The 24013-nt window shown below is 33.6% G+C and overlaps 3 protein-coding genes and 1 pseudogene across 3 annotated transcripts; 3 read left to right on the top strand and 1 right to left on the bottom strand.

The window, feature by feature from the left end:
* Positions 1 to 1037: 1037 nt before the first annotated feature.
* LOC18021925 (lysosomal Pro-X carboxypeptidase) lies at positions 1038 to 4941 on the bottom strand. Its single transcript, XM_006404870.2, has 10 exons — positions 3157 to 4941; positions 2889 to 3069; positions 2644 to 2777; positions 2448 to 2560; positions 2233 to 2356; positions 1993 to 2148; positions 1729 to 1881; positions 1550 to 1629; positions 1415 to 1464; positions 1038 to 1327 (listed from the first exon to the last, which is right to left on the bottom strand). Exons 1-10 carry the CDS (start codon positions 3514 to 3516, stop codon positions 1194 to 1196), a joined length of 1485 nt encoding a protein of 494 aa, XP_006404933.1. The 5' UTR covers positions 3517 to 4941; the 3' UTR covers positions 1038 to 1193.
* Positions 4942 to 6249: 1308 nt separating this feature from the next.
* Positions 6250 to 8618, top strand: LOC112088005 (replication protein A 70 kDa DNA-binding subunit C-like). Its single transcript, XM_024158153.1, has 11 exons — positions 6250 to 6384; positions 6514 to 6781; positions 6868 to 6964; positions 7064 to 7273; positions 7352 to 7487; positions 7560 to 7649; positions 7711 to 7751; positions 7826 to 7946; positions 8025 to 8201; positions 8285 to 8338; positions 8424 to 8618. Exons 1-11 carry the CDS (start codon positions 6250 to 6252, stop codon positions 8616 to 8618), a joined length of 1524 nt encoding a protein of 507 aa, XP_024013921.1.
* A 5032-nt stretch (positions 8619 to 13650) lies between these two features.
* On the top strand, positions 13651 to 15141 carry LOC112088004 (annotated as a pseudogene).
* A 6981-nt stretch (positions 15142 to 22122) lies between these two features.
* On the top strand, positions 22123 to 23414 carry LOC112088003. The gene is made up of 6 exons (XM_024158152.1): positions 22123 to 22260; positions 22354 to 22621; positions 22730 to 22844; positions 22939 to 23063; positions 23152 to 23236; positions 23321 to 23414. Exons 1-6 carry the CDS (start codon positions 22123 to 22125, stop codon positions 23412 to 23414), a joined length of 825 nt encoding a protein of 274 aa, XP_024013920.1.
* The last annotated feature ends 599 nt before the right edge of the window (positions 23415 to 24013 follow it).

The raw sequence follows: 24013 nt of genomic DNA, 5'->3' as shown, positions 1-24013 counted from the left end.
ACTTCATTTCATGTGTCATCTTTATCTCTTCTGTTTTCTATAGAGTATTATTTTCCTATGTTATTATTATTATCATTATATAATAATAAACTAAACATCTTTGTGGCGGTCTTCTGCTATTCATTATTATTTTCTGTATACTAATAAAAATTTCATGATGGGTCCTTGAATTCTCATTGATTGACATAAAAATAAAATTCCCAATGATTTATCGTTTGCCTTATTTTTATTCCATCTTCTCGTTTTTTTATTTTTTTCAATATATAATCTTATATTGAAGTATGATAATGATGTATAATGATAACTTTTTCTGACGCGTTAGTCTACTGTTCGGAATGCAAATACTGGCATATAATAAGGATTAGTGCAGTGTCGACTGAGTTTTGTATAATTAATAGTATTGGTAGATTTGCATTGTTTAAAACAAGAAAGAAATAAGTAGATTGAATAAAAACGCATTTAGCCAACTCTTTTTTGTTTCTTCATTAAAAAGAGAGAGAGAAAATAACCTCGGGATATCTGGGGGGAGGGATTATAAAAGGCAGCAAATAGAGACAACGAAACTGTTTTCTTACCATTAAAAATGTATCATCTCATTTTACCTTTTTAGTTTTTAAAAAATGTTTATGCCAAAAAATAAATTATTAGTTTTGTATCCACATCTTTAAACCACTAACTAGAAGTTGATAATATTTTATATGACTAGTTCGGCTATAAAAAAAATTATATGACTAGTTAGCGGAAAGTTTTCATACCAAATGTAATACCCGACCATAATTTTTCTTTGAATTGGGATGTGTTACTTGTATGTTTCTTACGGAAATCTTTCTACATGTAATCATATAGGTACGGGAAGGTGTTCAAGACGAACATAATAGGGACACCAATCATAATATCAACCGACGCAGAGGTTAACAAAGTGGTGCTCCAAAACCATGGGAACGCATTTGTCCCTGCATACCCTAAATCAATCACCGAACTCCTTGGAGAAAACTCTATTCCAATATTGGCTTTTTATTTTCATTTTTGAAGAATTCACCCACAATGAAACATCAAATTCGGAGTGGAGTTTTTTTTTACTTTCCACCATGGAAATGTGTTGCAAAGGGAACTAAACAGCATAAAACACAGCACAAGTTTTTATTTGTTGATGTTGGGCAATAAACTTTTGGTTTCTATTGGTCTTTCTTTCTTTACTCTTCTTCTCTCAAAGCTCTGTGATACTCACTGATCCATTTCTCTATAATGGCAACTTCTTGCCTCCTCTGCTCTTTCAGCCACTCCGGGTCGCCTTTTGAAGCAGCTCTGAGATCCGCATGGTGTGCTCCTGTTTCAGAAATAAAACATTGTCAAGTTTCGATTTTTTTTCTCAATCTATATGTTTACACCCCAACATCCGACAGAAAAATGTTACCTTTTTTGGTCACGAGCGCGATAATGCTGCTAGAAATGTTCTTCAGAACCCTGAAATTAGATGACAAAATGAATATGATGACATCCAATTACCCGTAATATCGATGATTTACAAACACTGAGAAGTACTACTTACCCTCCACGGCTCCAAGGATCCTGCATACCATTGGAGAATATGATGTTGCTTCCAAATCTCTTCAACACTGTCTCTATTCTCTACAAAACATGACCAACACAAGCTGATATTGAATCTTGATAGCTAAAGAAACTGATCCAACGGAGGGCAAGAAATGAGAGACAAGAATAGAAACTGACCTTCCCACCAAACTCAGTGGTGATCCAATGGGGTCGCGGCTTCACTCCATATCTACTCATGCATTGTTCTTTGAATGCCTCATAGTCATTATCATACGGTGGAAACATGCTCTGGTTCGAGCAGCTCATTGGCATTACCATCTCCGTGCATGCCTGTTTCCATTTGAAACCACATTGTATCAATTTTTAGTTTCATCAAACTGTTCAGTTTGAGTTATCCATTGGAATATGCTCTTCTTATCCCAATCGTATTTATAAAATTACCTGCCATCCCCAACCGTCGAGTCCATGATCATCAGTTGGTTGTTCAAGTTCAAAGCATTTTTCTGAACCCGAATAGTTGTAGTATAAGCTTGCAGCAGCAAAGGCACGATCGAGATTGCTAGATCCTCGAGGGAACCCGTCGATGATCTTACACATCTGATGCAAAATAAAACTGGTTCAAATTCTGATATGGAGAAGAAAATACTCGATGACACACTTTGGCATAGATGATCATCTTACCTGCTCCACGGGATAACCAGGCAGTGGCGCCATGAAATTAGCTGCGGTCGCGTAATTAACCATGGCTGTATAAATAAACGCTGACATTAACCAATCTCTGGCTGCATACTGAGAATGAAGTCCTCTGCAACTCGAGCAAATGAGATACAGTTATGCATTTTTAAGAATTTAGAGAACAGAGAAAGTTTGAAGACAAGCTTTAGAGTATAATTTACTTGCAAGTTCTGAACTTTTTGCTGAGTTCTGGCAAGCCATGTTTCATGTTGGAAACTGCCTCCAGCTCTTGCCAGCTTCTCTTGATGACTTCGAAACAGTTAACACTTGCGTCCTGCTTGTAACAAATAGTTCATGATAAGTTACTTGTAACATCACATTTGTACGAAATTTGTTGGGAAACGGGGCATACAGGACCTTGAAATCCTGAGAAATGGCATCATAGAAGCTCGTCAATGGCACAATGTTATCGAAATGCAGAATTGGAGCGGAGGATGCCAATGCACCTATTGCTATGTGAGGATACTTGAGCCTGAACCACGCTGCAAGCACTGTCTCAAGACATGACACACAACAGAACATAGTTTAGGAGACCTGATGAGTAATAATTACTAATGAGTAATGATCAACTGATTGAAAAAATGGTTGGTATGAGCTCTTACTTCCACCATAAGAGCCACCAAATACAACCACAGGAGATGCCTCGGACGAAAGATTTTGCTTCAAGCTTCTTATCAAGATTGCATAATCAGCCAACGCTTGCTGTGAGTTCAGGTAACCCAATGTCTCAGCCGACTTATGCGACTTCTTCCCAAATGGCGTTGATTCTCCATAGAACCGGTGCTGCAACAAATAAAACACCATTATACACGTATTTAGTGTCGTTCTTTAAACTAAAGATGAGATTATGTAGTTTGTAAAAGCTCATACTTCAATGAAGACAAGAAGAGCCCCGAACTTGGGAGCAATATCAGACATGAAACCGGTGTTGGAAGCAAACCAGTCGATGTCTCCTTCATTTCCGGTGTAGACGAAGATGGGGCCACCTTTACGCCAGAACCGGCTGTTGATAAGGTACTTTTGGTGGAAGACTTTGTAGCTCTCTGGTCTGAAGCTGAAGTGGTCAAGATTTTGAGGGAAGTAGAGAGTCTCAAAAGGTAACTCTGATTTTGACTTAGAGGCCTTCTTGTTTTGTCTTAGAGAAGAAAAATGGTGGAAACCTCCTGGAGGATACGTTGCTTCTGCAAAACTAATGAAGAACAGGAACACAAGACACAAACAAGCAGACATTTTTTGTCTCTCTCTCTCTCAAAACAAGAGTAACTCAAAAATACACGCAAGGAGGCAGAAGAAGAAGAAGAAGTGGCTTTGGTCTTATGCTTATAAAATCGGTTTTGCATTCGTCAAGTTTTTTGGTTTCCCAAGTAAACTCTTTTGGAGCTTGTGAAGGGAAAAACGTGAGTTGCATCAGAAAAGTTTTTGTCCTTTTTCAGAACTTGTGATGATTCTTCCTCTCTCTCTCCCAAGTCTCAAGCATGATGATGACACAAAAAGAGTAATAATCAATCAAGTGGCTGTATGATCCAAACAAAGCCAGCCTCCATGAATTTACAATATTTAGTTAAACTCCGACTGATTTTTGGAACCTAGGTTGTTGCAAGTGATTGTCATGAACAATACTGCCAAAACACAAAGGTTGGGGAAAGGTCCCAATTCAGAATACCAATGACGCTATGAGATTGAAAAAAGAAACCACTTTCTCATCTTAGAATAGTTTCTGATAAGAATTCTCAAACTAATTGAGATCTCAGCACCAATGACGCTATGAGATTGAAAAAGAAACCACTTTATTATCTTAGAATAGTTTCTGATAAGAATTCTCAAATTAATTGAGATATCAGCACCAATAATTCCATACAGCAGGAAATCTAAAATGGTTTAGTTTTGAATATACTTACACCACAAAAGTCACAGTCTTGATCAAAACAAGATACAACTCACATCACACAATTAAGAGAAAGCTGAATTGAGCACCACAAAGGCACAAACTTTTTTTCACAAAATTGAGCGCTTTCATCATTTGTTTCTCTTCTTTTAACGGCACAAACAGAGAAAAAGGTTTAGGCCCACAATTTACTTAGCGTGTTATCCTATATTGATGTGATAAACTAATAACCATTCAGACATTTGTGGTTGCAAATAGCTAAGAAGAAAGATAGAATATGGTTTCAAGATTTAACATATTCAAAGCCTAGACGGCTAGACCTCTCTCTCTAAGATTCTAATTCATTACTCAAACTATGATTCTACCAACTATGCATTGAACAAAAGTTTCCAAAACTATAATCAAATTATAACATTTAAGTTTTCTTGAGCAAATCATTTGTCTGATGGGGAATTGCGTCAGAGACAGAGAGAGCTAAAATTCGCCTTTTCTCAGACAGATGATGAAAAATCTGCCCCAAAGAACAAACGAATCATCAGAGCCCCAAAGGAAAAGAAAATCAAAAAGGGAAATATGATGAAAAGTGGTTAACATTAGCGCTCAAGAGGCTCATCATCGCGCGTATGTGGCTCGATCGAACAGGTAGTTAAAGATCATTGGCTCCGCTTCCACCGAAAGGTGACGACGGCGAGAGCGTAGGCACTTCCGGGAGCAAAGCCTCATACTTAAACTAATGAGAGCAGAGCCGATTCTGAGAGTCTGCAATACCTGAAATTAGGGTGCCAGTATAGAAGATGGTCTAACTAGTGTAACAAAATATCTGAACATAATTTCTGGTTCGACCGGTATTAAACCGGTATGAACCGAAATAAAACCGACTTGACCAAAATAAACCATATTTCTAATATATTAAAGTAAAAACATTATTGGACATTTGGAAGCTCCAGAATTAAAGTTGGTATTTAGCTACATTATTAATTCGTTTAATTTTAATTTTTCTACTATTTCTATAGCCAAACACAACGTTATTTCCTAAAACACATTTAACTGCAATTAATTTTTCAAATACGTGTTCTTCATATATTTTTAATGCACACATTTAACTGTATATTTTCATCTATAATTTTATCAAATATTAATTCTATTCTCATCTTTATTGAAAAAATATTATTTTTCGTATTATGTATATATTCTCTTATTAATTATTATTTTATATATAAGTTGAATGAACATAATTTTATATACAAGTTGAATGAACATAATTTTAATTTTGAGTTAACTGAAAAACAAAATAAACATTTCTAAAATAATATTATTAAGGAGATTAAGTTATTCATAATTCACGTTATACATTATTCCTACATTACGTTATACATTATTCACAATCGTATAAGCATTCTTATATTAGTCAGTCATTTAGCTAATTCGTTTATAAGCATCAACAATTACTTTAATATCATTTTTTAAAAAAATCTTCAGTATTACTCATTTTTTAAAATTCTAAACAATGATTTAAACTTGAAACGCATAAAGAAAGTACCTATATTTTCGCATATTCTACATTGAATTCTTTGGTTCCTATATTTTCAAAACATATATATTTTCATAGAGCAATTTTCTAAACAACTAATAACAATAACTTCAAATTCAAACGAATTAAGAAAGTACCTATATCTTCGCATATCTCCACATTGAAAACATTTTTCCTATATTTTCGAAACATACATATTTTCCTTCAGGAATTTAATCAACAACTAATAACAATAATTTAAACTTCAAACGGACTAAGTAAGTATCTATATTTTTGCATATTCTACATTGAAAACCTAAACCCTATATTCTTTAAACAACTAAATGAAGATCCATATCAGTAACTCAAATCGCGGAAGGGATATATTTATTCCTAAACGAATAATATCTGAGATTCTTGGATTAGATTAACAAGAAGAAAGTTCTAAATTTGAAATATTTAACCTACCAATACGATGTTCTCTTAATACCTTATATATATATATATGTATATGTACGTTTCACCAATATTTCAATACATTTCTGAATCTCATTCTCATCCTGCTATTATGTCTTCTTTCATCGATCTCTACTCCGTGAAGCCCTTCAAAACTCAATGGAGAGTTTATGTGAAGATATTGAAGGTGTGGAAACCGTACTTGAATGGTGTAGAGACGTTGGAAATGGTTGTTGTTGATGAGAAGGTATATTATCTATGTTACATTTAAGCATTTCTACTAATCTATATATTTTACCACTGTCATTTCTATCTATGTTACTTTTAAGCATTTCTACAAACTTTAAAGCATTCATATTCTTTTATATATACACAGAATCAAACCATGCATGTAACTTTGAAGAAGGAGTTCATCAAGAAAAATGAAAATCTCTTAGAGGAAGGTGCCTCTAGAATTATCACAAATTTTCAAGTGGCTCATAATGGTGGTAAGTTCAGGATAAGCCCTCACGTTTACAAAATCCTTTTCGCATCAACAACATCTGTCAAACCAGCAGAAGCAATGGATCCAAGAATCCTAGGTTTCAAGTTCGTCAAGTTTAGTGATATTCACGAAGGCAAAATGAATCCAGATTTCTTGATAGGCAAGTTTTTTAATTACTAAATTATATATTGAATATATAGTTTGTGTGCGTTATTCTAGATTACTAACATGATTTTTTTACCTCAGATGCTATTGGACAAATTGTGAGCATTGGGGATGTAGAGATCTTGAATGTTGGAAAGAGACAGACAAAGAGGCTTTCTATGGAGATTCGTGATACAGAGTTAGCATTTACATGAATAATCTATCACTAATGCTCTATATCTTTACTATTTGTGTTTAGTATCCTTTTTCATTAATTTACTTATTATGTTTAATGTAGAGATGTTCGACTTAATTGTGTTATTTGGGGACAATTTGCTGAAAATCTTGAAAGTGTGGCTCAACATGCCAATGATGCTATGATCGTTGCTGTTTTGCGGTTTGAAAAGTTAAAACTTTATCAAGGTGTTTGGAGTGTTAGCAATTGCTACAACTGTTCGATGGTCATTACTGATCCAGTGTTCCCAGAGAGTTTGGCTTTTAAAGAGAGGTAAAACGACTTATCTCCATGTTTTTATTCATTTCTCATGTTTTGTATTCTGATAATTATGTAATATAATCTATACAGATTGTCAAAATATGGTTTAACCCTGACCTATACCCATCCAAATCAGTTGACTATTGTCAATTCTGTATCAGTAAGGGACGATTTCTTCTTGCATAGTCCTCGAAGGACTATAAGCGAGATAATTGCTGCTTCTGAGGTAATTATATATTCTGTCAGTTCGATTAATATAACCTAAATTTGATTCTAATATCATTATGCACTTTCAAAGGTTGTCAAATGTGTTACCATGGCCACAATTATGTCTATAGACACTAAGTTTGGCTGGTATTACATGTCATGTGGAGCCTGTGCTAAAAAGGTTCTCCCTCATGATATGAATTACTTAAAAGAACTATATCCTGGGAAAACAATTGTGGCAGTGCAAAAAATGCAATGAGGATGTTGAGAATGTTTATCCATCGTAAGTCTGTTATTGTATTTGTGCTCTAGTAAAGTTTTCACTTCTAATAAAGTTTAACTTTCAAATTATGATAGGTTCATGTTGACTTTTCGTGTCATGGATAATACTGGTGAAACCAAATTCCTCTTATTTGATCAAGAGGCAAAGGAAGTTGTCAACCAAACTGCTGCTCAGTTAACTCAGTCTGTTAATGAGGTTCATATTTCTACTGCATTTGTCATGACCGTTTCTGGCTTGATCTATTTAAATTTTGTTAAGTTCCTCTTTGTTTAGATTCAGGATCCAAATGTCTTGCCATTGGCTTTGAGCAATATTTGTGGTAAAACGTTTCTCTTCAAGATTGCAATTGCAAGTTCAAATATTGTTTTCAATAGTCACACATACAAGGTCATCAGTATAATTACACAAAGTGATGTGGTTAAGGAGTTTTCTAAAATCTCTACTCCTCAGGTACAGATATATCATTCTCTTATCAAAATTATTTATACACTAATTCTTTATTTTTTACAACTCATTACTTTCACTTTTCGTAGAGCACTCCAAGTATCAAGATAGAAGAAAAAGCTCACAATACTCTTGATGGAAAGGTATATTTATGTATTCTGTTTTCTTACATTCATATGTACTATTATATAATACTTTTATTCTTACAGATTAAGTAATATGTTGTAGGTTCCTCTAATGATTATGGATGATGATGATGCTGAAATTACACCTACTTCTAAGCGCAAAAGCAATGAAAAGATGGAAGTGATTAAGGATATTGATGAGTATTCTGCTGCAAAGAAGAAGTGTAAGGATGAGAAAACTGTTGAGACTAATCCAAGTACTGTGCCCCTTAAGACCGTGAAGACAGAGAAGCCATGATTTAAGAACTGAAATCAGTTATCTTAACTATTTTGTTATGTTTTAATCGTCTGAATAATTGTTTCTTTTATCATGGTTTGTTATTCTACTTTGCTTTTGGATGATTTTTTTTTTGTAATCGGATGGTTATTATGATGTCGTTCATTTTTTCACACCATTAGTTTTTTTGTTTGAGTACTAAATCGTTTTAGTAATTTTATAATGGATGATGATGATGCTGAAATTACACCTACTTCTAAGCGCAAAAGCAATGAAAAGATGGAAGTGATTAAGGATACTGATGAGTATTCTGCTGCAAAGAAGAAGTTAAGGATGAGAAAACTGTTGAGACTAATCCAAGTATTGTGCCCCTTAAGACCGTGAAGACAGAGAAACCATGATTTAAGAACCGAAATCAGTTATTTTAACTATTTTGTTCTGATTTAATCGTCTGAATAATTGTTTCTGTTATCATGGTTTGTTATTCTACTTTGCTTTTGGATGATTTTTTTTTGTAATCGGATGGTTATTTTTTATTAATATTATGATGTCGTTCATTTTTTCACACCATTAGTTTTTTGTTTGAGTACTAAATCGTTTTAGTAATTTTATAATTTGTCTTAGAAATCTTATGATCATCATTCAAATGAAATCTTCTCCAATATATTAAATAGTACTCAAACATAATTAGCTTATAAGCAATTTTTAATGTATTACTTTTATGTATTTATAAAATTTATTTTAAAAATTTGTAAGAAATTAAATATACTTATACGAATCTATATATCCAAAGATCCGTATAACTACTAACCAAAAACAAAGTCCATCAATTAGCAGTAAATGAATAATGTATTATAACTTATATTTTTTAACCGTATTACTTACTTTACTTAACTATAATTATCCTTTTAAGTTTGAAAATTTATAACTAAATTGATTCTTTCTCTATATTTACGATCTATATTTGTGGATTTAGATATATGAATTTAAATGTAGAATATTTGTTTTCTTATTCATAAGGGATCACATTTAGTTTGAATTTTCGAACAAACAACCATTCATTCATATAAATAAAGTTTTCCGCTTCATAACATTCTTTGTGTTCACGTTTACCTCTATTTACACTTATGTTCACTTTCTTATGCAATGCATAGTTAAAAAAAAAATGTTATGGATACGAAAATGATGAAAACAGAATTCAAAAAAAAAACAGAAGACAGCATCTACCAGCCAAACACAATCCACAAAGCCTATTTCTGGTGCATTTGATATGATATTTAGAGATTTAAGCAATTCAAACAATTTGGTGAAGAGTTCATCTCGGATTACATCTGACAGATCTACTTCAAGTGAGTTTTTATTTATTATTTGCTTTACTCAATAGTTTTATACTTCGAATTATTTTTAAATTGTGTTGTCTTTTTTTGTTTATATATATAGATGAAATTCTTAGAGATGTCAGCAACTCTGGTTGTTTCTCTATACGGTCAAACACACCTAAAACTCAACAGTGTATGTGAACTATGTTTTATTTAAAAATCGTTTTATGAATTATCTTATATGTTATATGTTATGATATTGTTTGTCTTCATATAGCATTACCAAGTTCATTAAAAGAAAACAGGCCACCTATAAAGAGACCTTTGCAATGATCACCATCTTCTGACGAAACGGGTTACCTATATCTCATCTACCATTTTTCATTTCTTGCTTTTATATATAGTAAGTTTATATGTTTATACATTCAATACTAACATATATAATATTTACAGGCATTAGGTTTGGTAACATCATATATGAAACTCAATTTTCACGGCCTAAAATTGCAAAACGTAATAGAACAATTTATGATCTAAACCTAGCAAGCAACGTTATTCATGGTACTGGTGTTATCCAATCATCAAGTGATACTAATAGGAATGAAACCACTACCTCTAATATTACGTATGTGACACGCCCATCTGTTGTTAGCAAAGCTCGAACAGATCCTAATTCACGGAGACTAGATTATGGTATTCCTAAATCTGTATCTTTACAGCCAAGTAAGAATATTTACATTTATTAAAAGTAGAATGAATTGATAACATTTTATCTATAAAAATTATTAACTCATTGTTTGTTTTTGAATTGTATTATCAGATGGTATCCTTTCATCAAATGATACTAATGTATCTGAATGTACAACCTCAAATACAACCTATGCGACGCCACCATCTGTTGTTAGTAAGTCTCGAACAACTCATGTTTCACAACCGCAGCATTCCGGTCTTCCTAAACCAGCACATAGTGGTCCAAGTAAAGTTATTGATTTGTATTTATATCTAAAAGTGTATCTGATTTAATATATAACATTTATTTTGTTTCAATACTTTTGGTTATATGTTTTCACCAGAGAAATCAAACAAGAATACAGCAAGCTCCGACACAGTTGATGGAATAGAGAAGTCATGTATCCTTATCTTAATTAGTAATTATTATTTTTTCTCTTAGTTTTAATTTTTGTTATCCTTGAATACATATTAATGTAATCTTAACTCTGAATCTAAGTCATTATGTGGTGGAACTCTTCTGTTGACAAAATCATTGCTAGAGAAAGACATAATCAACTATCTAAATCTTTGTTCGAGAGACAGCGAAATGCAAGACATAACAGGAAACGTTTAATGAAAGGGATTAAGTTTAATGAAAGTCCTCATGGAACTGATACTATAGCAGATGATTATGATCATGAACGTAAACCTGTGATATTGGAAAATGGTTATGTCTCTTATATTACACTTCTATTGATACTTTTTTCGTTATATTATTATCTGGATTAAATGTTTAATTATATCGAATGTTATATTACCTCAGGATATTATGATGATGGTGATCCGATGTATGAATGCACACACTGCAAAGCAAGGATGTGGTTTAATGAACGAATTGAGAAAAAGAAGAAGAGTGCAACATATAAATTTACTATATGTTGTTTGCAGGGAAAAGTTAAGCTACCATTACTTAACCAACCTCCTCCATTTTTGATATATCTCTTCTCCAGTGATGATGAAATTTGTCGCCATTTTCGTGAGAATATCAGAGCTTACAACATGATTTTTTCTTTTACATCTATTGGTGGAAAGATAAATTACGATATAAACAAGGGTCGTGGTCCACCCGTATTTCAACTACATGGTGAAAATTATCATTGAATTGGTTCTTTGATTCCTCAAAGGAATGAGAAACCAAAGTTCTCTCAGCTGTATATCCATGTTACGGCTAATGAGATAACCAATAGAGATAAATCAATCAGGTATACACTGTATGCACTATTTTAATATCCATTACCATTAGTGTTTACTAATTGTGAATATGTTTATCAAAAAAGAGGTCTTCTACATGCACATATCCTACTATGGATGGCTGAAAAAAACAAATTGTCTACTGCTGTATCTATTGATAAGGTTATTTCTGCTGAGATTCCTGACAATAATATTGATCCTTCTTTGTATGAATTAGTGAAGCAAAACATTATACATGGACCTTGCGGAGTGATTAACAAAAGTAGTCCATGTATGGTCAATGGGAAGTGTTCTAAGCAGTTTCCAAAGAAATATTGTGAAAGAACTACCATTGACAACAAAGGTTTTCCACATTGTATGAGAAGGAAGACTGACGCATTTGTTGAGAAGAATGGTCTAAAAATTGACAACAGTTTTGTTGTGCCTTATAATAGAGAGCTATCATTGCGATATAGAGCTCACATCAATGTTGAATGGTGTACTCAGGCAAGGTCAATCAAATACCTTTTCAAATATCAACAAAGGACCTGATTGTGTTCTAGCTACTATTGAAAATGATGTAAATCAAGGCGCAGATTCTGTAGCATGCGGAAATGTAGATGAAAACGGCAAGGATATAGATGAAATTAAGGAGTTCTTCGCTTGCAGGTAATATTTATTTGGATAGAGATTGTAGGCATGTTTTATAAGTTGAGATAGTTTTGATTACAAACTAAATGTCTACTGATTTATGGTTATGTAGATATGTTTCTGCATGCGAAGCTACATGGCGTTTGCTAGCATTTCTAATCCATTTTAGGACAACTCCAGTGGAAAAAAACTCTATTTTCATCTAGAAAACGAGCAATCAGTAATTTTTGATGATGATGATCCAGTTGAAACTGTTCTAAATCGCAGGTCCGTACAGAGCTCAATGTTATTAGCATTTTTTGAAGCTTGCAATAAGTATCCAGAAGCTGAAAATCTAACATATGCTGAGTTTCCTACAATGTTTGGTTACGATCGTACTAATATTGAATGGAAACCAAAGCAACAGAAAAATAGGTTAGCCGTTGGTAGAATAATCTATGTACCTCTGAAATGTGGCCAATTGTACTACCTTAGTGTTCTACTCAACCGACACAAATGTCCTAAGGGGTTTGATGATTTGAAGACAGTTGATGGTGTTTTACATCCTACATACAAAGATGCGTGTTATGCATTGGGTTTACTAGATGATGATAGAGAATATATAGATGTTATTAATGAAGCAAGCATGTGGGGTTCTGGTGACTTCCTTCGGAAACTTTTCTGCGTTATGCTATTAACTGATAGCCTAATTTATCCATTTGGAGTTTGGGAAGAAACTTGGAATTTGCTATCTGATGATATTCTTTACAGAAGAAGATTATTTAAAAACAATCCAGGTATTTCTTCTATTTTGAAAAAAAACTGTCTCTAACTATATATATTATGTATACCATAATACTTTCTGTGAATATGCAGTATTGGATTTATATAAGTATGATGTGATCATTTTTGCAGAATTGGACCTCTCTGATGAATAGCTCAAAAATTACACATTGGATGCAATTGAGACTATACTGCGAAACAATGGTGGTTCTCTTTCGAATTATGATGGAATGCCTTTGCCAGAGGGTGATTACAACACAGCTGGTATCAATAGGTTAATATACGATGAAAGAAACTATGATAGAGAGGAAATGAAGGCTATCGTAGAACGAATGGTTCCTGGTTTAACTGACGAACAAATGAATGTCTACAAAGAGATCATGGAAGCTGTCACAGAAGATAAAGGAAGAGTATTTTTCTTATCTGGGTTCGGTGGTACTGGAAAAACTCATTTATGGAAACTACTATCTGCTGATGTTTGTGCTAGAGGTGAAATTGTTTTGAATGTTGCAAGTAGTGGAATAGTATCTTTGTTATTGCCTGGTGGTAGAACCGCACATTCCCGTTTCGGTATACCAGTAAATCCAGATGATGACACTACTTGCAATATTCAACCTGGAACAGACTTAGGGAATTTGGTTGCTGAGTCATCTCTTATCATATAGGACGAGGCACTTATGATGAGTAGATATTGTTTTGAAAGTTTGGATCGTACTATGTGTGACATTATTAAGCGTAATAAGGAAAAACCATTCGGAGGAAAAGTTGTTGTGTTTGGTGGTGATTTTAGAAAAATTTTGTCCGTTATCAGTGGTGGAGGAAGGGAAGACATTGTTATGACTTCTATTAATTCGTCATATTTATGGGATGATTATAAGGTGCTCAAGCTTTCAAAAAACATGAGGCTTTTGGCTAATCTTGATGAAAGCGTAGCAGAGGAAATCAAATCATTTTCAGAATGATTTCTTAAAGTTGGCGATGGTAAAATTAATCTACCAAACACAGGAGAAGTTATGATCAACATTCCTAATGAGCTTCTAATAAAAGAATGTGATGATCCCATTAAATCTATTGTCGAGGAAGTTTATGGTTTAAGTTTTGAAGAGCAAACCGATCCTCACTTTTACCAGGAAAGGGCTATTTTGTGTCCAACGAATGATGATATATGTCTCATCAACGAGTACATACTTTCTATGTTGACAGGTAAACACAATTACCATTGTTTATCGTTTAATTCATTTAGTTTTTAAGTTTTTTATTATATTGATATACTATACTGATATATCTATAAATTTTTATTATCAAGGTGAGGAGAAGACTTATCTAAGTTAGATCCATCTGATACATCTAACCAGGATAGTAGAGTATATACTCCTGATTTCTTGAATAATATAAAGTTGTCTGATCTTCCTAATCATTCTTTGAGATTAAAAGTAGGAACACCAGTTATGCTATTAAGGAATATAGATCCAAAGGCTGGTTTGTACAATGGTACAAGGCTACAAATTACCCAATTAGCTGATCATATCATCGAAGCTATTGTTTTAACTGGTGACACTCATGGTCAGAAAGTTTACATTCCAAGGTTGAATGTCGCACCTCCTGAAGGAAAATTTCCATTCAGAATGCGAAGAAGACAAATTCCTTTGGCTGTTGCCTTTGCTATCACCATAAATAAAAGTCAGGGTCAGACACTTTCAAGCGTCGGTCTATATCTGCCAAAGCATGTTTTCTCTCATGGCCAGTTATATGTTGCTCTATCTAGAGTAAAATCAAAGGATGGGTTAAAGGTGCTTATTATTGACAAAGATGGTAAACCCCATAAACAGACAATGAACGTTGTATTCAAAGAAGTGTTCCAGAAGATATAGTTTCAACATTACTGGTAAGTTATAACTTATACTAATGTTTACGTTTGCTTAGTATGATTTTTTAATTAACGTGTATGATGGATTTATAATGTATTCAGGAAGTTGGAAGGAAAGCTATTGATGTCGTGTTGGAGCAAATGATTCATGATATGTTTGGTTTAGAGCAATATGTTGGTCTACTATTTGATATTTATGTATTATTACCCACAAGGATAGATACATAAGTTTTTTTTTATATATGAAAAATTGATTTATGACAATCTCAACAGCTTATATTATAATTTGATAAAGTTTGACATATAAGTTGGTTTTATATACATTTGCCTACAATTAAATACTAATTGGAATCATTCATATTTGTACCAGTCCACAGATGACCATTTTTCCCGCTTCGGATAGTTCCTGAAAACACCACCATTTTACAATATCATCCACTACTCTTACAATGGAAAGTCTGCTTTATGCTAACTCTAAAACAAAGACTTACGGATCTTTTTTCAGACAATCAGTTAGCACACCGATCTTTTGCTTCACGTGTTTCATATCAAACGGATCATATCCGCACCCTCGGACATTTTTGTTTGGGATTATTTCATTCGCTGTGCTGTTGGGTTTGAAAGGGCTTTGTTGTGTAGGAGCCAACTTTCGCAGACGTTCACTCTTTGCACGAGCAACCAGTTGTGCCGCCTTCTTGCCTTTCTCGTGTTTATCTCTGGACCTGATCGAAGTCGATGTCGCATTTTGCAGGATCAACCATAACGATGCTTGGCTCTGGAGTTCCCTGCTTACCATCGTTCACGCTCTCACTTGGGACATCAGTTTGTTCATTTTGCTTAGACATAAAATTACTCTGCAAATATAAAGATTTAAACACACATCAATGAAACGAAACCAAACATCAAACATTAAAGAGTACAAATAAAAACATTAAATATTTAGTGGTGACAACAATGAAACGAAACATTTTTAAGGTTTTAAAACAGATGGGTAAGGTTCGATGAGAAGTTTGAAAACAAATATGGAATTTTATTTTTTTCCGGGGTTTCCTTCCTCTTTTCTTTGGAGCGGGTTTTGGACTAACCCCGATATTAGGATCGGCGTCCGCGTCCGTTTGATCGTCGCCAACAGGTTTTGCGCCCTCGGCATCTGCTTCACCATTCTGAGCCACATCCTCCTTTGTACCTCCGGTCCCAGCTTGGAGGATCACTGCCTCTAATTTCTGCTCCACCGTTCCCAACTTTGTGTTGAGTAGTTTGATCTGAGATTCACAACTACTCAACCCATCCATCATCTTGTTGAAGCAGTCGTCCATGTGGTCCTTCAGAATCATGACCATTGACTCCTCTTCCTCACCCGAGGCTGGGCAGAACCGCTTCCGACTTCCTTGATCACCAACTGATTCCGATCGCCTCTTCAGATCGACAGACTCTTCAGACTTGACATACTTGGTCACACCTGTTGGAGGCCAATGACTCCTTTCCCATGTCCATTGTTTAGGGCCAAAATGACCATACATTGCTTTGACGATGTTGTCAGTCCTCTCGTCTTCTTCATCATCGTCTTCAATTTCCCAGCGCGGAAACATGTTGAAGAATTCCTTAACAACGTAGTTGTTAATGCGTGTCTACATGGAAATCAAAACAGAGTTATATAACGTATAATGCGGAAATCAAAACTAAGAAGTCTTCCTAAGAAGTCTGCCTACGAAGTCTGCCTAAGAAGTTTTCCTACGAAGTCTTCCTAAGAAGTCTGCCTAATTAGTCTGCTGTATACTACAGACGTCTGCACTAGAAGTCTACTAAATAAGTCTGCCGATATAATAGTCAACCAAGTATGAATCCAGATCACTTACCTGTCGGAGCATATTCTCTTTCATAAATTTCCTCCCCCTGGATCCCTTGAAAGCTATCAGCGGTACATTGTGGTCGCCTGGAAGTGGTTCACCAAATTTAGCAGCAAAGTCGGGAAGAGCAAAGTAAACCCAGACTTGTAGTACTTGAACAAACCCCTCAATGGTGTACGACGACTTCCAAATTTCTTTCTCCTTCACCGACCGCATCAGGTTTTTGAAGGCCACTCTTCCCCAAGGGTAGTTTTCAAACGCTTCTAAATCCATCACAAGCCTTGCCAACCTAGCCCGAGTAGCTGAAGATGGCTTTCGTGCTTCAATGTAACTAGTATAAATGCTAAGGTATCCCAGCCTCAACCGATCCTCGGAAGACCACGACCCGCATTCCTTACAAGCTTCTATCAAATCTTCAGTGCTCGGGCCCAACTCCTGATTGACTCCCAATCGCTCCCAGAAATCTTTCATCTCATCAGTTATCTCAACCACCGGATCCTCGAGGTTGTCCACGTAGTCGCAATTCAAGCCAGTAATATGTTCGAACTCATTCAAAGAAAAGCGGATCGGGATTAGACCTACGAGGCTCCAAATCTCAAATTTTTTCTTGCAAACTAGCTGCATGTCGAGAATGTAATGCACCAGTCTAGATGCCCAGCCGAAATCCAACTAACTGAACTTCAAGAACACTCCCAGTCTAGAGTTCAATATCTCTTCCCACTCATCTTGTGTGAGTGCTTCCTCGAGTGCAGTCATCAGCTTCGTCTCACCGCTATAGTAACCGATGCTTTTCAGCGGAGACGGCTCATCGCCTTTCGAGAAGAGACGCGGGGGGAACTCTGGGTTTTCCATTGGCTGTTCTGACGTCTGCAAAACGAAGTCCAAAATTTAAGAAGTCTACTTATGAAGACTTCCGAAGAAGTCTGCAAACGAAGTCAGCTAACTAAGTCTGCAATTGAAGTCTGTAGACCTAATAGTGTAATTAAAAAAATTTCAAAAATCTAGCCGCCGACAAAGTTTTCTAAAAAAACACAACCCGTTTTGAACTCCGTTTTACGAGATAATACTTCCAAAATAGTTCGCCTAAACACTATACAAGTCCGTTTAATAAACAAAAAAAAGTACAGATATCTCTAATTCACAGCAACTAGAAACTTGGAAACGGGTATTCGATTTTTGTCCGACTTTGGAAATATCTACTCGGTGGTGTCCGATTTTTATAAAAACCGATGTAGAAACCCAAACGACTAGGAACTTGGAACCCGTAAAGATATTTATTTACAAATTATAATAAATTAGTACAGCCAAATACCTTTCCACGACCAACGGCGGAAATGAACAGACGGCGAAAATAAACAGTTACGGACGGCGGCGACACCAGATCTAGAATAGAAAGCGAAGGAGATTAGGGTTTGTGAATTACACAGACAACTTCTATCCGAAAGAGAAGTCGGCATTAAATTCGACTTACCTTAAACGGTAAACGGATGTACAGTAAAAACCGGCGACAAGTTCCGAGAACTAAACCCAAAGGACAGTAGTTTTTTTTTTAACCGATTTGTGTTAGTACAGTGTTCGTAGAAAGTCTTATATATGACCGTAGAAACCTATTTAACCGTCGTACCGGTTCAATAACCGTCGTACCATTTCAATAACCGTCGTACCAGTTCAATTACCGTCGTACCAGTTAAATAACCGTCGTACCAGTTCAATGTGGTTTATCGATTTCGTTATTTAAAACGCAATTGGTTTAGCCAATTATAGCTGGTTTGCAATATAATTTTAAAACTGTCTGGTTTAGTTTATTCGACATATTAAGTCTGCTTAAGAAGTCTGCATATTAAGTCTGTTTAAGAAGTCTGTCTACGAAGTCTGCATATTAAGTCTGTTTAAGAAGTCTGTCTACGAAGTCTGCATTTGTTTTTTATTAATATCATATGAAAAGTAGTTTTAGAGATTGTATGTATAGACCCTTAACTCACGGCCTGCATATGTACACAATACACAAAATGCACATAGATTCCCCAGTATACGAACAACGTATATGCAACAGTAAACACTAACATTAATCACCATAGAAGTCAAATACATATGTTTTATCCCAACTAGTCTACTTAAAGGTTACACAAGTCTCTTGGTCCTCTATTCTACATCCCAACGCATGAAAACACAAGAGATTACTGCAAAAATAACTAAAAAAACACAAAGTAGGATATCAGAACCTCGATTAGCAAGTGCTTCTTTCACTCCAGCAATTTCACTCTGAATGAACCCTATGAACTCCTCGATCTCGCTAATGGTCTTCTCGGTTGCAGTAAGGCGATCCTCCAATGCATACAGCCGATTCTCATATGATTGCAGAAAGGTTGTTCGGTTGTCACGGAACATGCTTTCGCTCTGCTTATCAATTCGTATTTGAAGAATGGTCAGCTGCTCTTCAATGGCTAGATCCCACCATTTGGAGATGTGAACCGGTTTATCCTACACATATGACAAACGAAAACTTCAGTTATACTCGATGAATAACATTAAAACTATACACATATTGACAAAAACCTCATCAAAACTATACAGATTCGCCTAATATTTCAGGGAAACTATAGAACTTCCTGCCAAACGTCTCTGGAGCTGTAGACTCTTCCAATCTACATCGAAGGCCGCAATAGCATCGTTCAGGTATCCCAAAGTCTCCATCAGCTTTGGCACACCCGCTGTCATAGCTTGCTTTGGAAGATGAGCTGTTGGTGTAGCTTATCGGCATTACTCTGTAGAGATCAAGCAAACAAACTTGGAAGTTAACAAACATAAAACTAAAACATTTATTACCACATAATAACTTTGCAGCTAAAAACAAAAAAACAAAAACAAGCTTTCCAAACAAATATTTCTTACTCGCTAAACAACAAAATAACAAAAAAGGTAAATCTTGAAATAAAGAAAAAATCAAAATATTTTTACTTACTTGCTCACGGAATCTGTGAAAAAAGTATTTTTACTTAGATCTGTAAAAAAAAACAGTAAAGCAAAAGGACAAAAGAACAATTTTAAAGGACAAACCAGTAAACAATAAGATACAGACTAAACAGAGAATGTAATGGCGAATAACTCACAGATCTGGAGAGATAACTAAGAACGATGAAGACGCCGGCTGAGATCTGCAGCAACAATATATGTAGTGATATATATGAAACAACATATGCATCAGAAACAGAAAAGAAGAGATGGGGAGCGCCGGGAAAGGCTTACTGCGAGAGAGAGTCGCGGCGAGAGAGACCAGAGTGCAGCGCCGTTTTACAGTGATCTAGGTTTTTTTATTTATGGTAACGACTGGTAAGTTTCTTTATATACTATGTTAAAAATTCCGGTTAGGTTAATTATTCTGGTTTGACTAGACTTCGATCCGTAGTCTGCTGAGCAGACTGATAAAGAAGTCTGCAGCCCTAGTTTAAAACTTTTCACTTTTTATGTTTATCCTAGATGGTTAAAAATGATTCATATTTATTAAATTATAATTTTTATAGATCATACTTGTTGACATTTGATTTATAGAAACAAACTTCAGTTTACATTATTTTTATATAATTTTAAAATTTAAAATAAGATTTAATAATATAGCAGACTTCTTTATCAGTCTGCTCAGCAGACTGATAAATAAGTCTGCAGCCCTAGTTTAAAACTTTTCACTTTTTATGTTTAACTTAGATGGTTAAAAGTGATTCATATTTATTAAATTATAATTTTTATAGATCATACTAGTTGACATTTGATTTATGGAAACAAACTTCAGTTTACATTATTTTTATATAATTTTTAAATTTAAAAATAATATTTAATATTATAGTAGACTTCTTTATCAGTCTGCTGAACAGACTTCATTAATATTTGCAAGACTTCGGAGGGTTATAATCGTAATTGAGACATCCGTTTTATTGTTTACTCATGTAGGAGATAATGGTAATTTCTCTACCCCTCTGACCTATTTTTGCAATAGGTTGAATTTGGGGTATACTTTTGCATTTGAAATCAAATTGTGGCCTATTTTTAGCAATTCCCCCCAGAAAAAAAAAACTTAAAAATTATTATAGTTATGTGACAAAAATTTAGATATTGATGTAAGAATCTCTAAATATGTGTGTATACATCTAATTTAAATTTAAAATTTTCTATTTTAATATTATTTATTTTAGTTTTTTATTATTAACAAAAAAAATTATATATAATTTTTTTATCTTTAATAATTTTTAAAAATAATAATGGAATTTGAAAAAAAAATTAATTATTAATGTTGAGGTGGACCAATAAAAATTTTATATAGAATTTTTTTATTCAGCAATAATTAGAATTTGTAAACTTTCTTAATTTATTTATTTAGCAATAATATTAAAAATTTGTAAACTTTCCTTATTTTTGATTGTTGATGTGGACCAATAGAATTGTGCTTTTTAATCCTATGTGGACACCCTTAGAAGCATTTAGCTTCAACTTTTATTAGTATAAGATTATATTTTACAATCTTTAAAGTATTCTATTATACTTTCTAAATATGGACTTACCATATTCCATCATGCATAATTTTGTAATTATTGTATGTAATTGTTTTTGAATTATTTGAGTCTTCCCATATGACGAACCCTACTACTTTCCAAATTATATTTGAATAATCATATCCAATATTTGTATGAAATATGAAACTTTCCTATATTAATATCCCGAATGTAGTCTAATAATTTATTGAGACATTAAAATAATCTATATTACCTTAATTCCTGCGTTATATATATACTTTATATATATTCAAGATTTTTTTAATATAACGCATTGTTGCGTATACAGTTTATCATCGAATATTCTCTACTACTTTTGTAGTTGATTTGAAAACACAATTACATAAATCTGTTTTCCTTTTATGTCTTCAATACATATTGACTAGTTGTGTAAATAACTTTATCGATATGATAAATATATTTTGATTATATATGGGCATAATTTGATGTAAATAAATATCATACAATAATGGAAATTAAAAAAATATCTAAACACATTAATATTTTCGAGACCACAGATTTCTTACCCTTTTCTTATTCAAACCTTCAGTTACTATTTTCCAGAAAATCAAAAGCTCTGTGGAATACCCTTCAATGGAAGACTATGACCTCATTTCAGATCTGCATTCTGATCAGACAAACTGGACTATAAGATGCAAAGTTTTGAAGAAATGGCATGTAAAACATCCAAGGGAACGTCCATCGTTACAATTTATGTTGATGGACGAAGAGGTACTTATTTTATTGTTCTCTTATGTTGTTCTATTTTTGTTATATTACATTGAGATATTGGTTTGTATTTTCTAAATTATCTTATATATTCAGGGTGAAACTATTCAAGCTTATCTCTATATTACTGATTTAATCAAAGCTTTCGACAAGACAATTGAAGAAGGAGAATGGATAAGTATTTCAGAATTTGTGGTCTTTGATGAAACATCGGATGAACCAAATTCTCCTATTGGTAGTTGTATCAGGTTTTTAAATAACACTGAAGTGGATCACATAGATCCTATCGAATTTGATATTGCACAGGGTTTTGTTTCTTTTTCTGATGTGCTTGGTGGCAAAACAGAGCCTGGTATTCCTATCGGTATACTTATGCCTATTATTATTATAAATCTTATATTTCATTAGTATTTATCTTATTTAAGAAACTGACTACATAGCATATAAATTGTAATTTGATTTTCTTCTTCAGATATTCTCGGGTTTGTTATCAAAATTGATCCACTGGTCACGGTGAATGATGATTCATACCCTGAAAGACAGGATAAGAAGACTGCCAGTATATCTTTTACTATCAAGGATCATAAGTAAGTTTCCAATGTTTTTTTGGTTGATGTATTTGTTAATGAATCAGAAAACAGTTTATTTGTTAAATAATATGTTGTTGTAATCGATATGTAGAGGGTTATTGTTATCGTGTATTGCATTAGGACCACATGCAATTGATTTCAATGACAAGATCTTCAGTGAAAATCAATTACTATTTGTTGTTATATTAACCGACTGGTCTGTTAAACAACGAGAAGGTTAGTAGAAATTACATTATTAATATTGATTGATTATTGATTTATTTATTGTCATATCTATGAAATAACATTTATATTATTGTCATAGATGAATACTATATTCGGTCTAGAGGAGGGATTTCTAGAATCGAGTTTCATCCTGATTGTCCACGAGCCAAAACTTTGGTTAGAAGGTAAACTATTATATGCAGCTTATTTTAAACATAATCAAATATTTGGTTTTGTATGTTGGCTTACAATAATTGATTTATTTGCAGGTTTTGGAACACCCAGAATAAACCTACAAATGTCATTGATTTGGGTTGTAATGATGATGAGGCAAGTCCATCTTCCGTGAAGCCTAGAAACTGATCGAAAATCATATTTGATATTTCAGGGTGTTTAATTATTTACTTTTTTATAAATGTTTTTGTTTCTATCTTCGTATCTGACATGAATTTACTTATGGGATGTTGGAACCTTGCTTTTTATTGAATTTACTATTGAGTTTATGAAGTAACGAAAATGCTTTTCATTATGATTCTGTTGTCAATATTTATATGAACTCAATAATCTGAAATTTACTTTTTTTTAATACATGTTTTATAAATATGAACTCAATAATCTGAAATTTACCTTTTTAATGTTTAATAAAACTAAATATATACGGTTATGTTCTTTGGCAACATCGTAATCATAATATAATAATAATGCATGTTTTTGTCAAATATTTATTTTTCAGTAAATGTAACCAATTAATTTCATATCGTTTGGTAGTTGGATTATTGTTGAATACATAATTTTAGGACATGTGCATGCAAAGTGAAAATATTGACTTGATTTGATCGATATCTGATTTCAGCTTTCATTTATTGCTATTTTTGTTCGAAATTTTTTTGCATGTATAGATTCACATCGCATTAACTTCACTTTGATTTATATACATTTTGGTTACTAAACAAACTTATACT

The sequence above is a fragment of the Eutrema salsugineum genome, unplaced genomic scaffold (genome assembly GCF_000478725.1).
Source record: "Eutrema salsugineum unplaced genomic scaffold, Eutsalg1_0 scaffold_15, whole genome shotgun sequence".
NCBI lineage: Eukaryota > Viridiplantae > Streptophyta > Magnoliopsida > Brassicales > Brassicaceae > Eutrema > Eutrema salsugineum.
This window is presented reverse-complemented; position numbering and strand designations above follow the sequence as displayed.

Bases quoted from the DNA above. Each gene is read 5' to 3' on its own strand.
- LOC112088003 (XM_024158152.1), top strand. From the start codon at position 22,123: ATGGAAGACTATGACCTCATTTCAGATCTGCATTCTGATCAGACAAAC. The intron at 22,261-22,353 runs GTACTTATTTTA...TTATATATTCAG, and splicing joins TTATGTTGATGGACGAAGAG to GGTGAAACTATTCAAGCTTA. The intron at 22,622-22,729 runs GTATACTTATGC...TTTCTTCTTCAG, and splicing joins AGAGCCTGGTATTCCTATCG to ATATTCTCGGGTTTGTTATC.
- LOC18021925 (XM_006404870.2), bottom strand. From the start codon at position 3,516: ATGTCTGCTTGTTTGTGTCTTGTGTTCCTGTTCTTCATTAGTTTTGCA. The intron at 3,070-3,156 runs GTATGAGCTTTT...TATTTGTTGCAG, and splicing joins CTCTTCTTGTCTTCATTGAA to CACCGGTTCTATGGAGAATC. The intron at 1,630-1,728 runs GTCAGTTTCTAT...CATGTTTTGTAG, and splicing joins CCACTGAGTTTGGTGGGAAG to AGAATAGAGACAGTGTTGAA.
- LOC112088005 (XM_024158153.1), top strand. From the start codon at position 6,250: ATGTCTTCTTTCATCGATCTCTACTCCGTGAAGCCCTTCAAAACTCAA. The intron at 7,650-7,710 runs GTTCTCCCTCAT...CAATTGTGGCAG, and splicing joins GTGGAGCCTGTGCTAAAAAG to TGCAAAAAATGCAATGAGGA. The intron at 8,339-8,423 runs GTATATTTATGT...AATATGTTGTAG, and splicing joins ACAATACTCTTGATGGAAAG to GTTCCTCTAATGATTATGGA.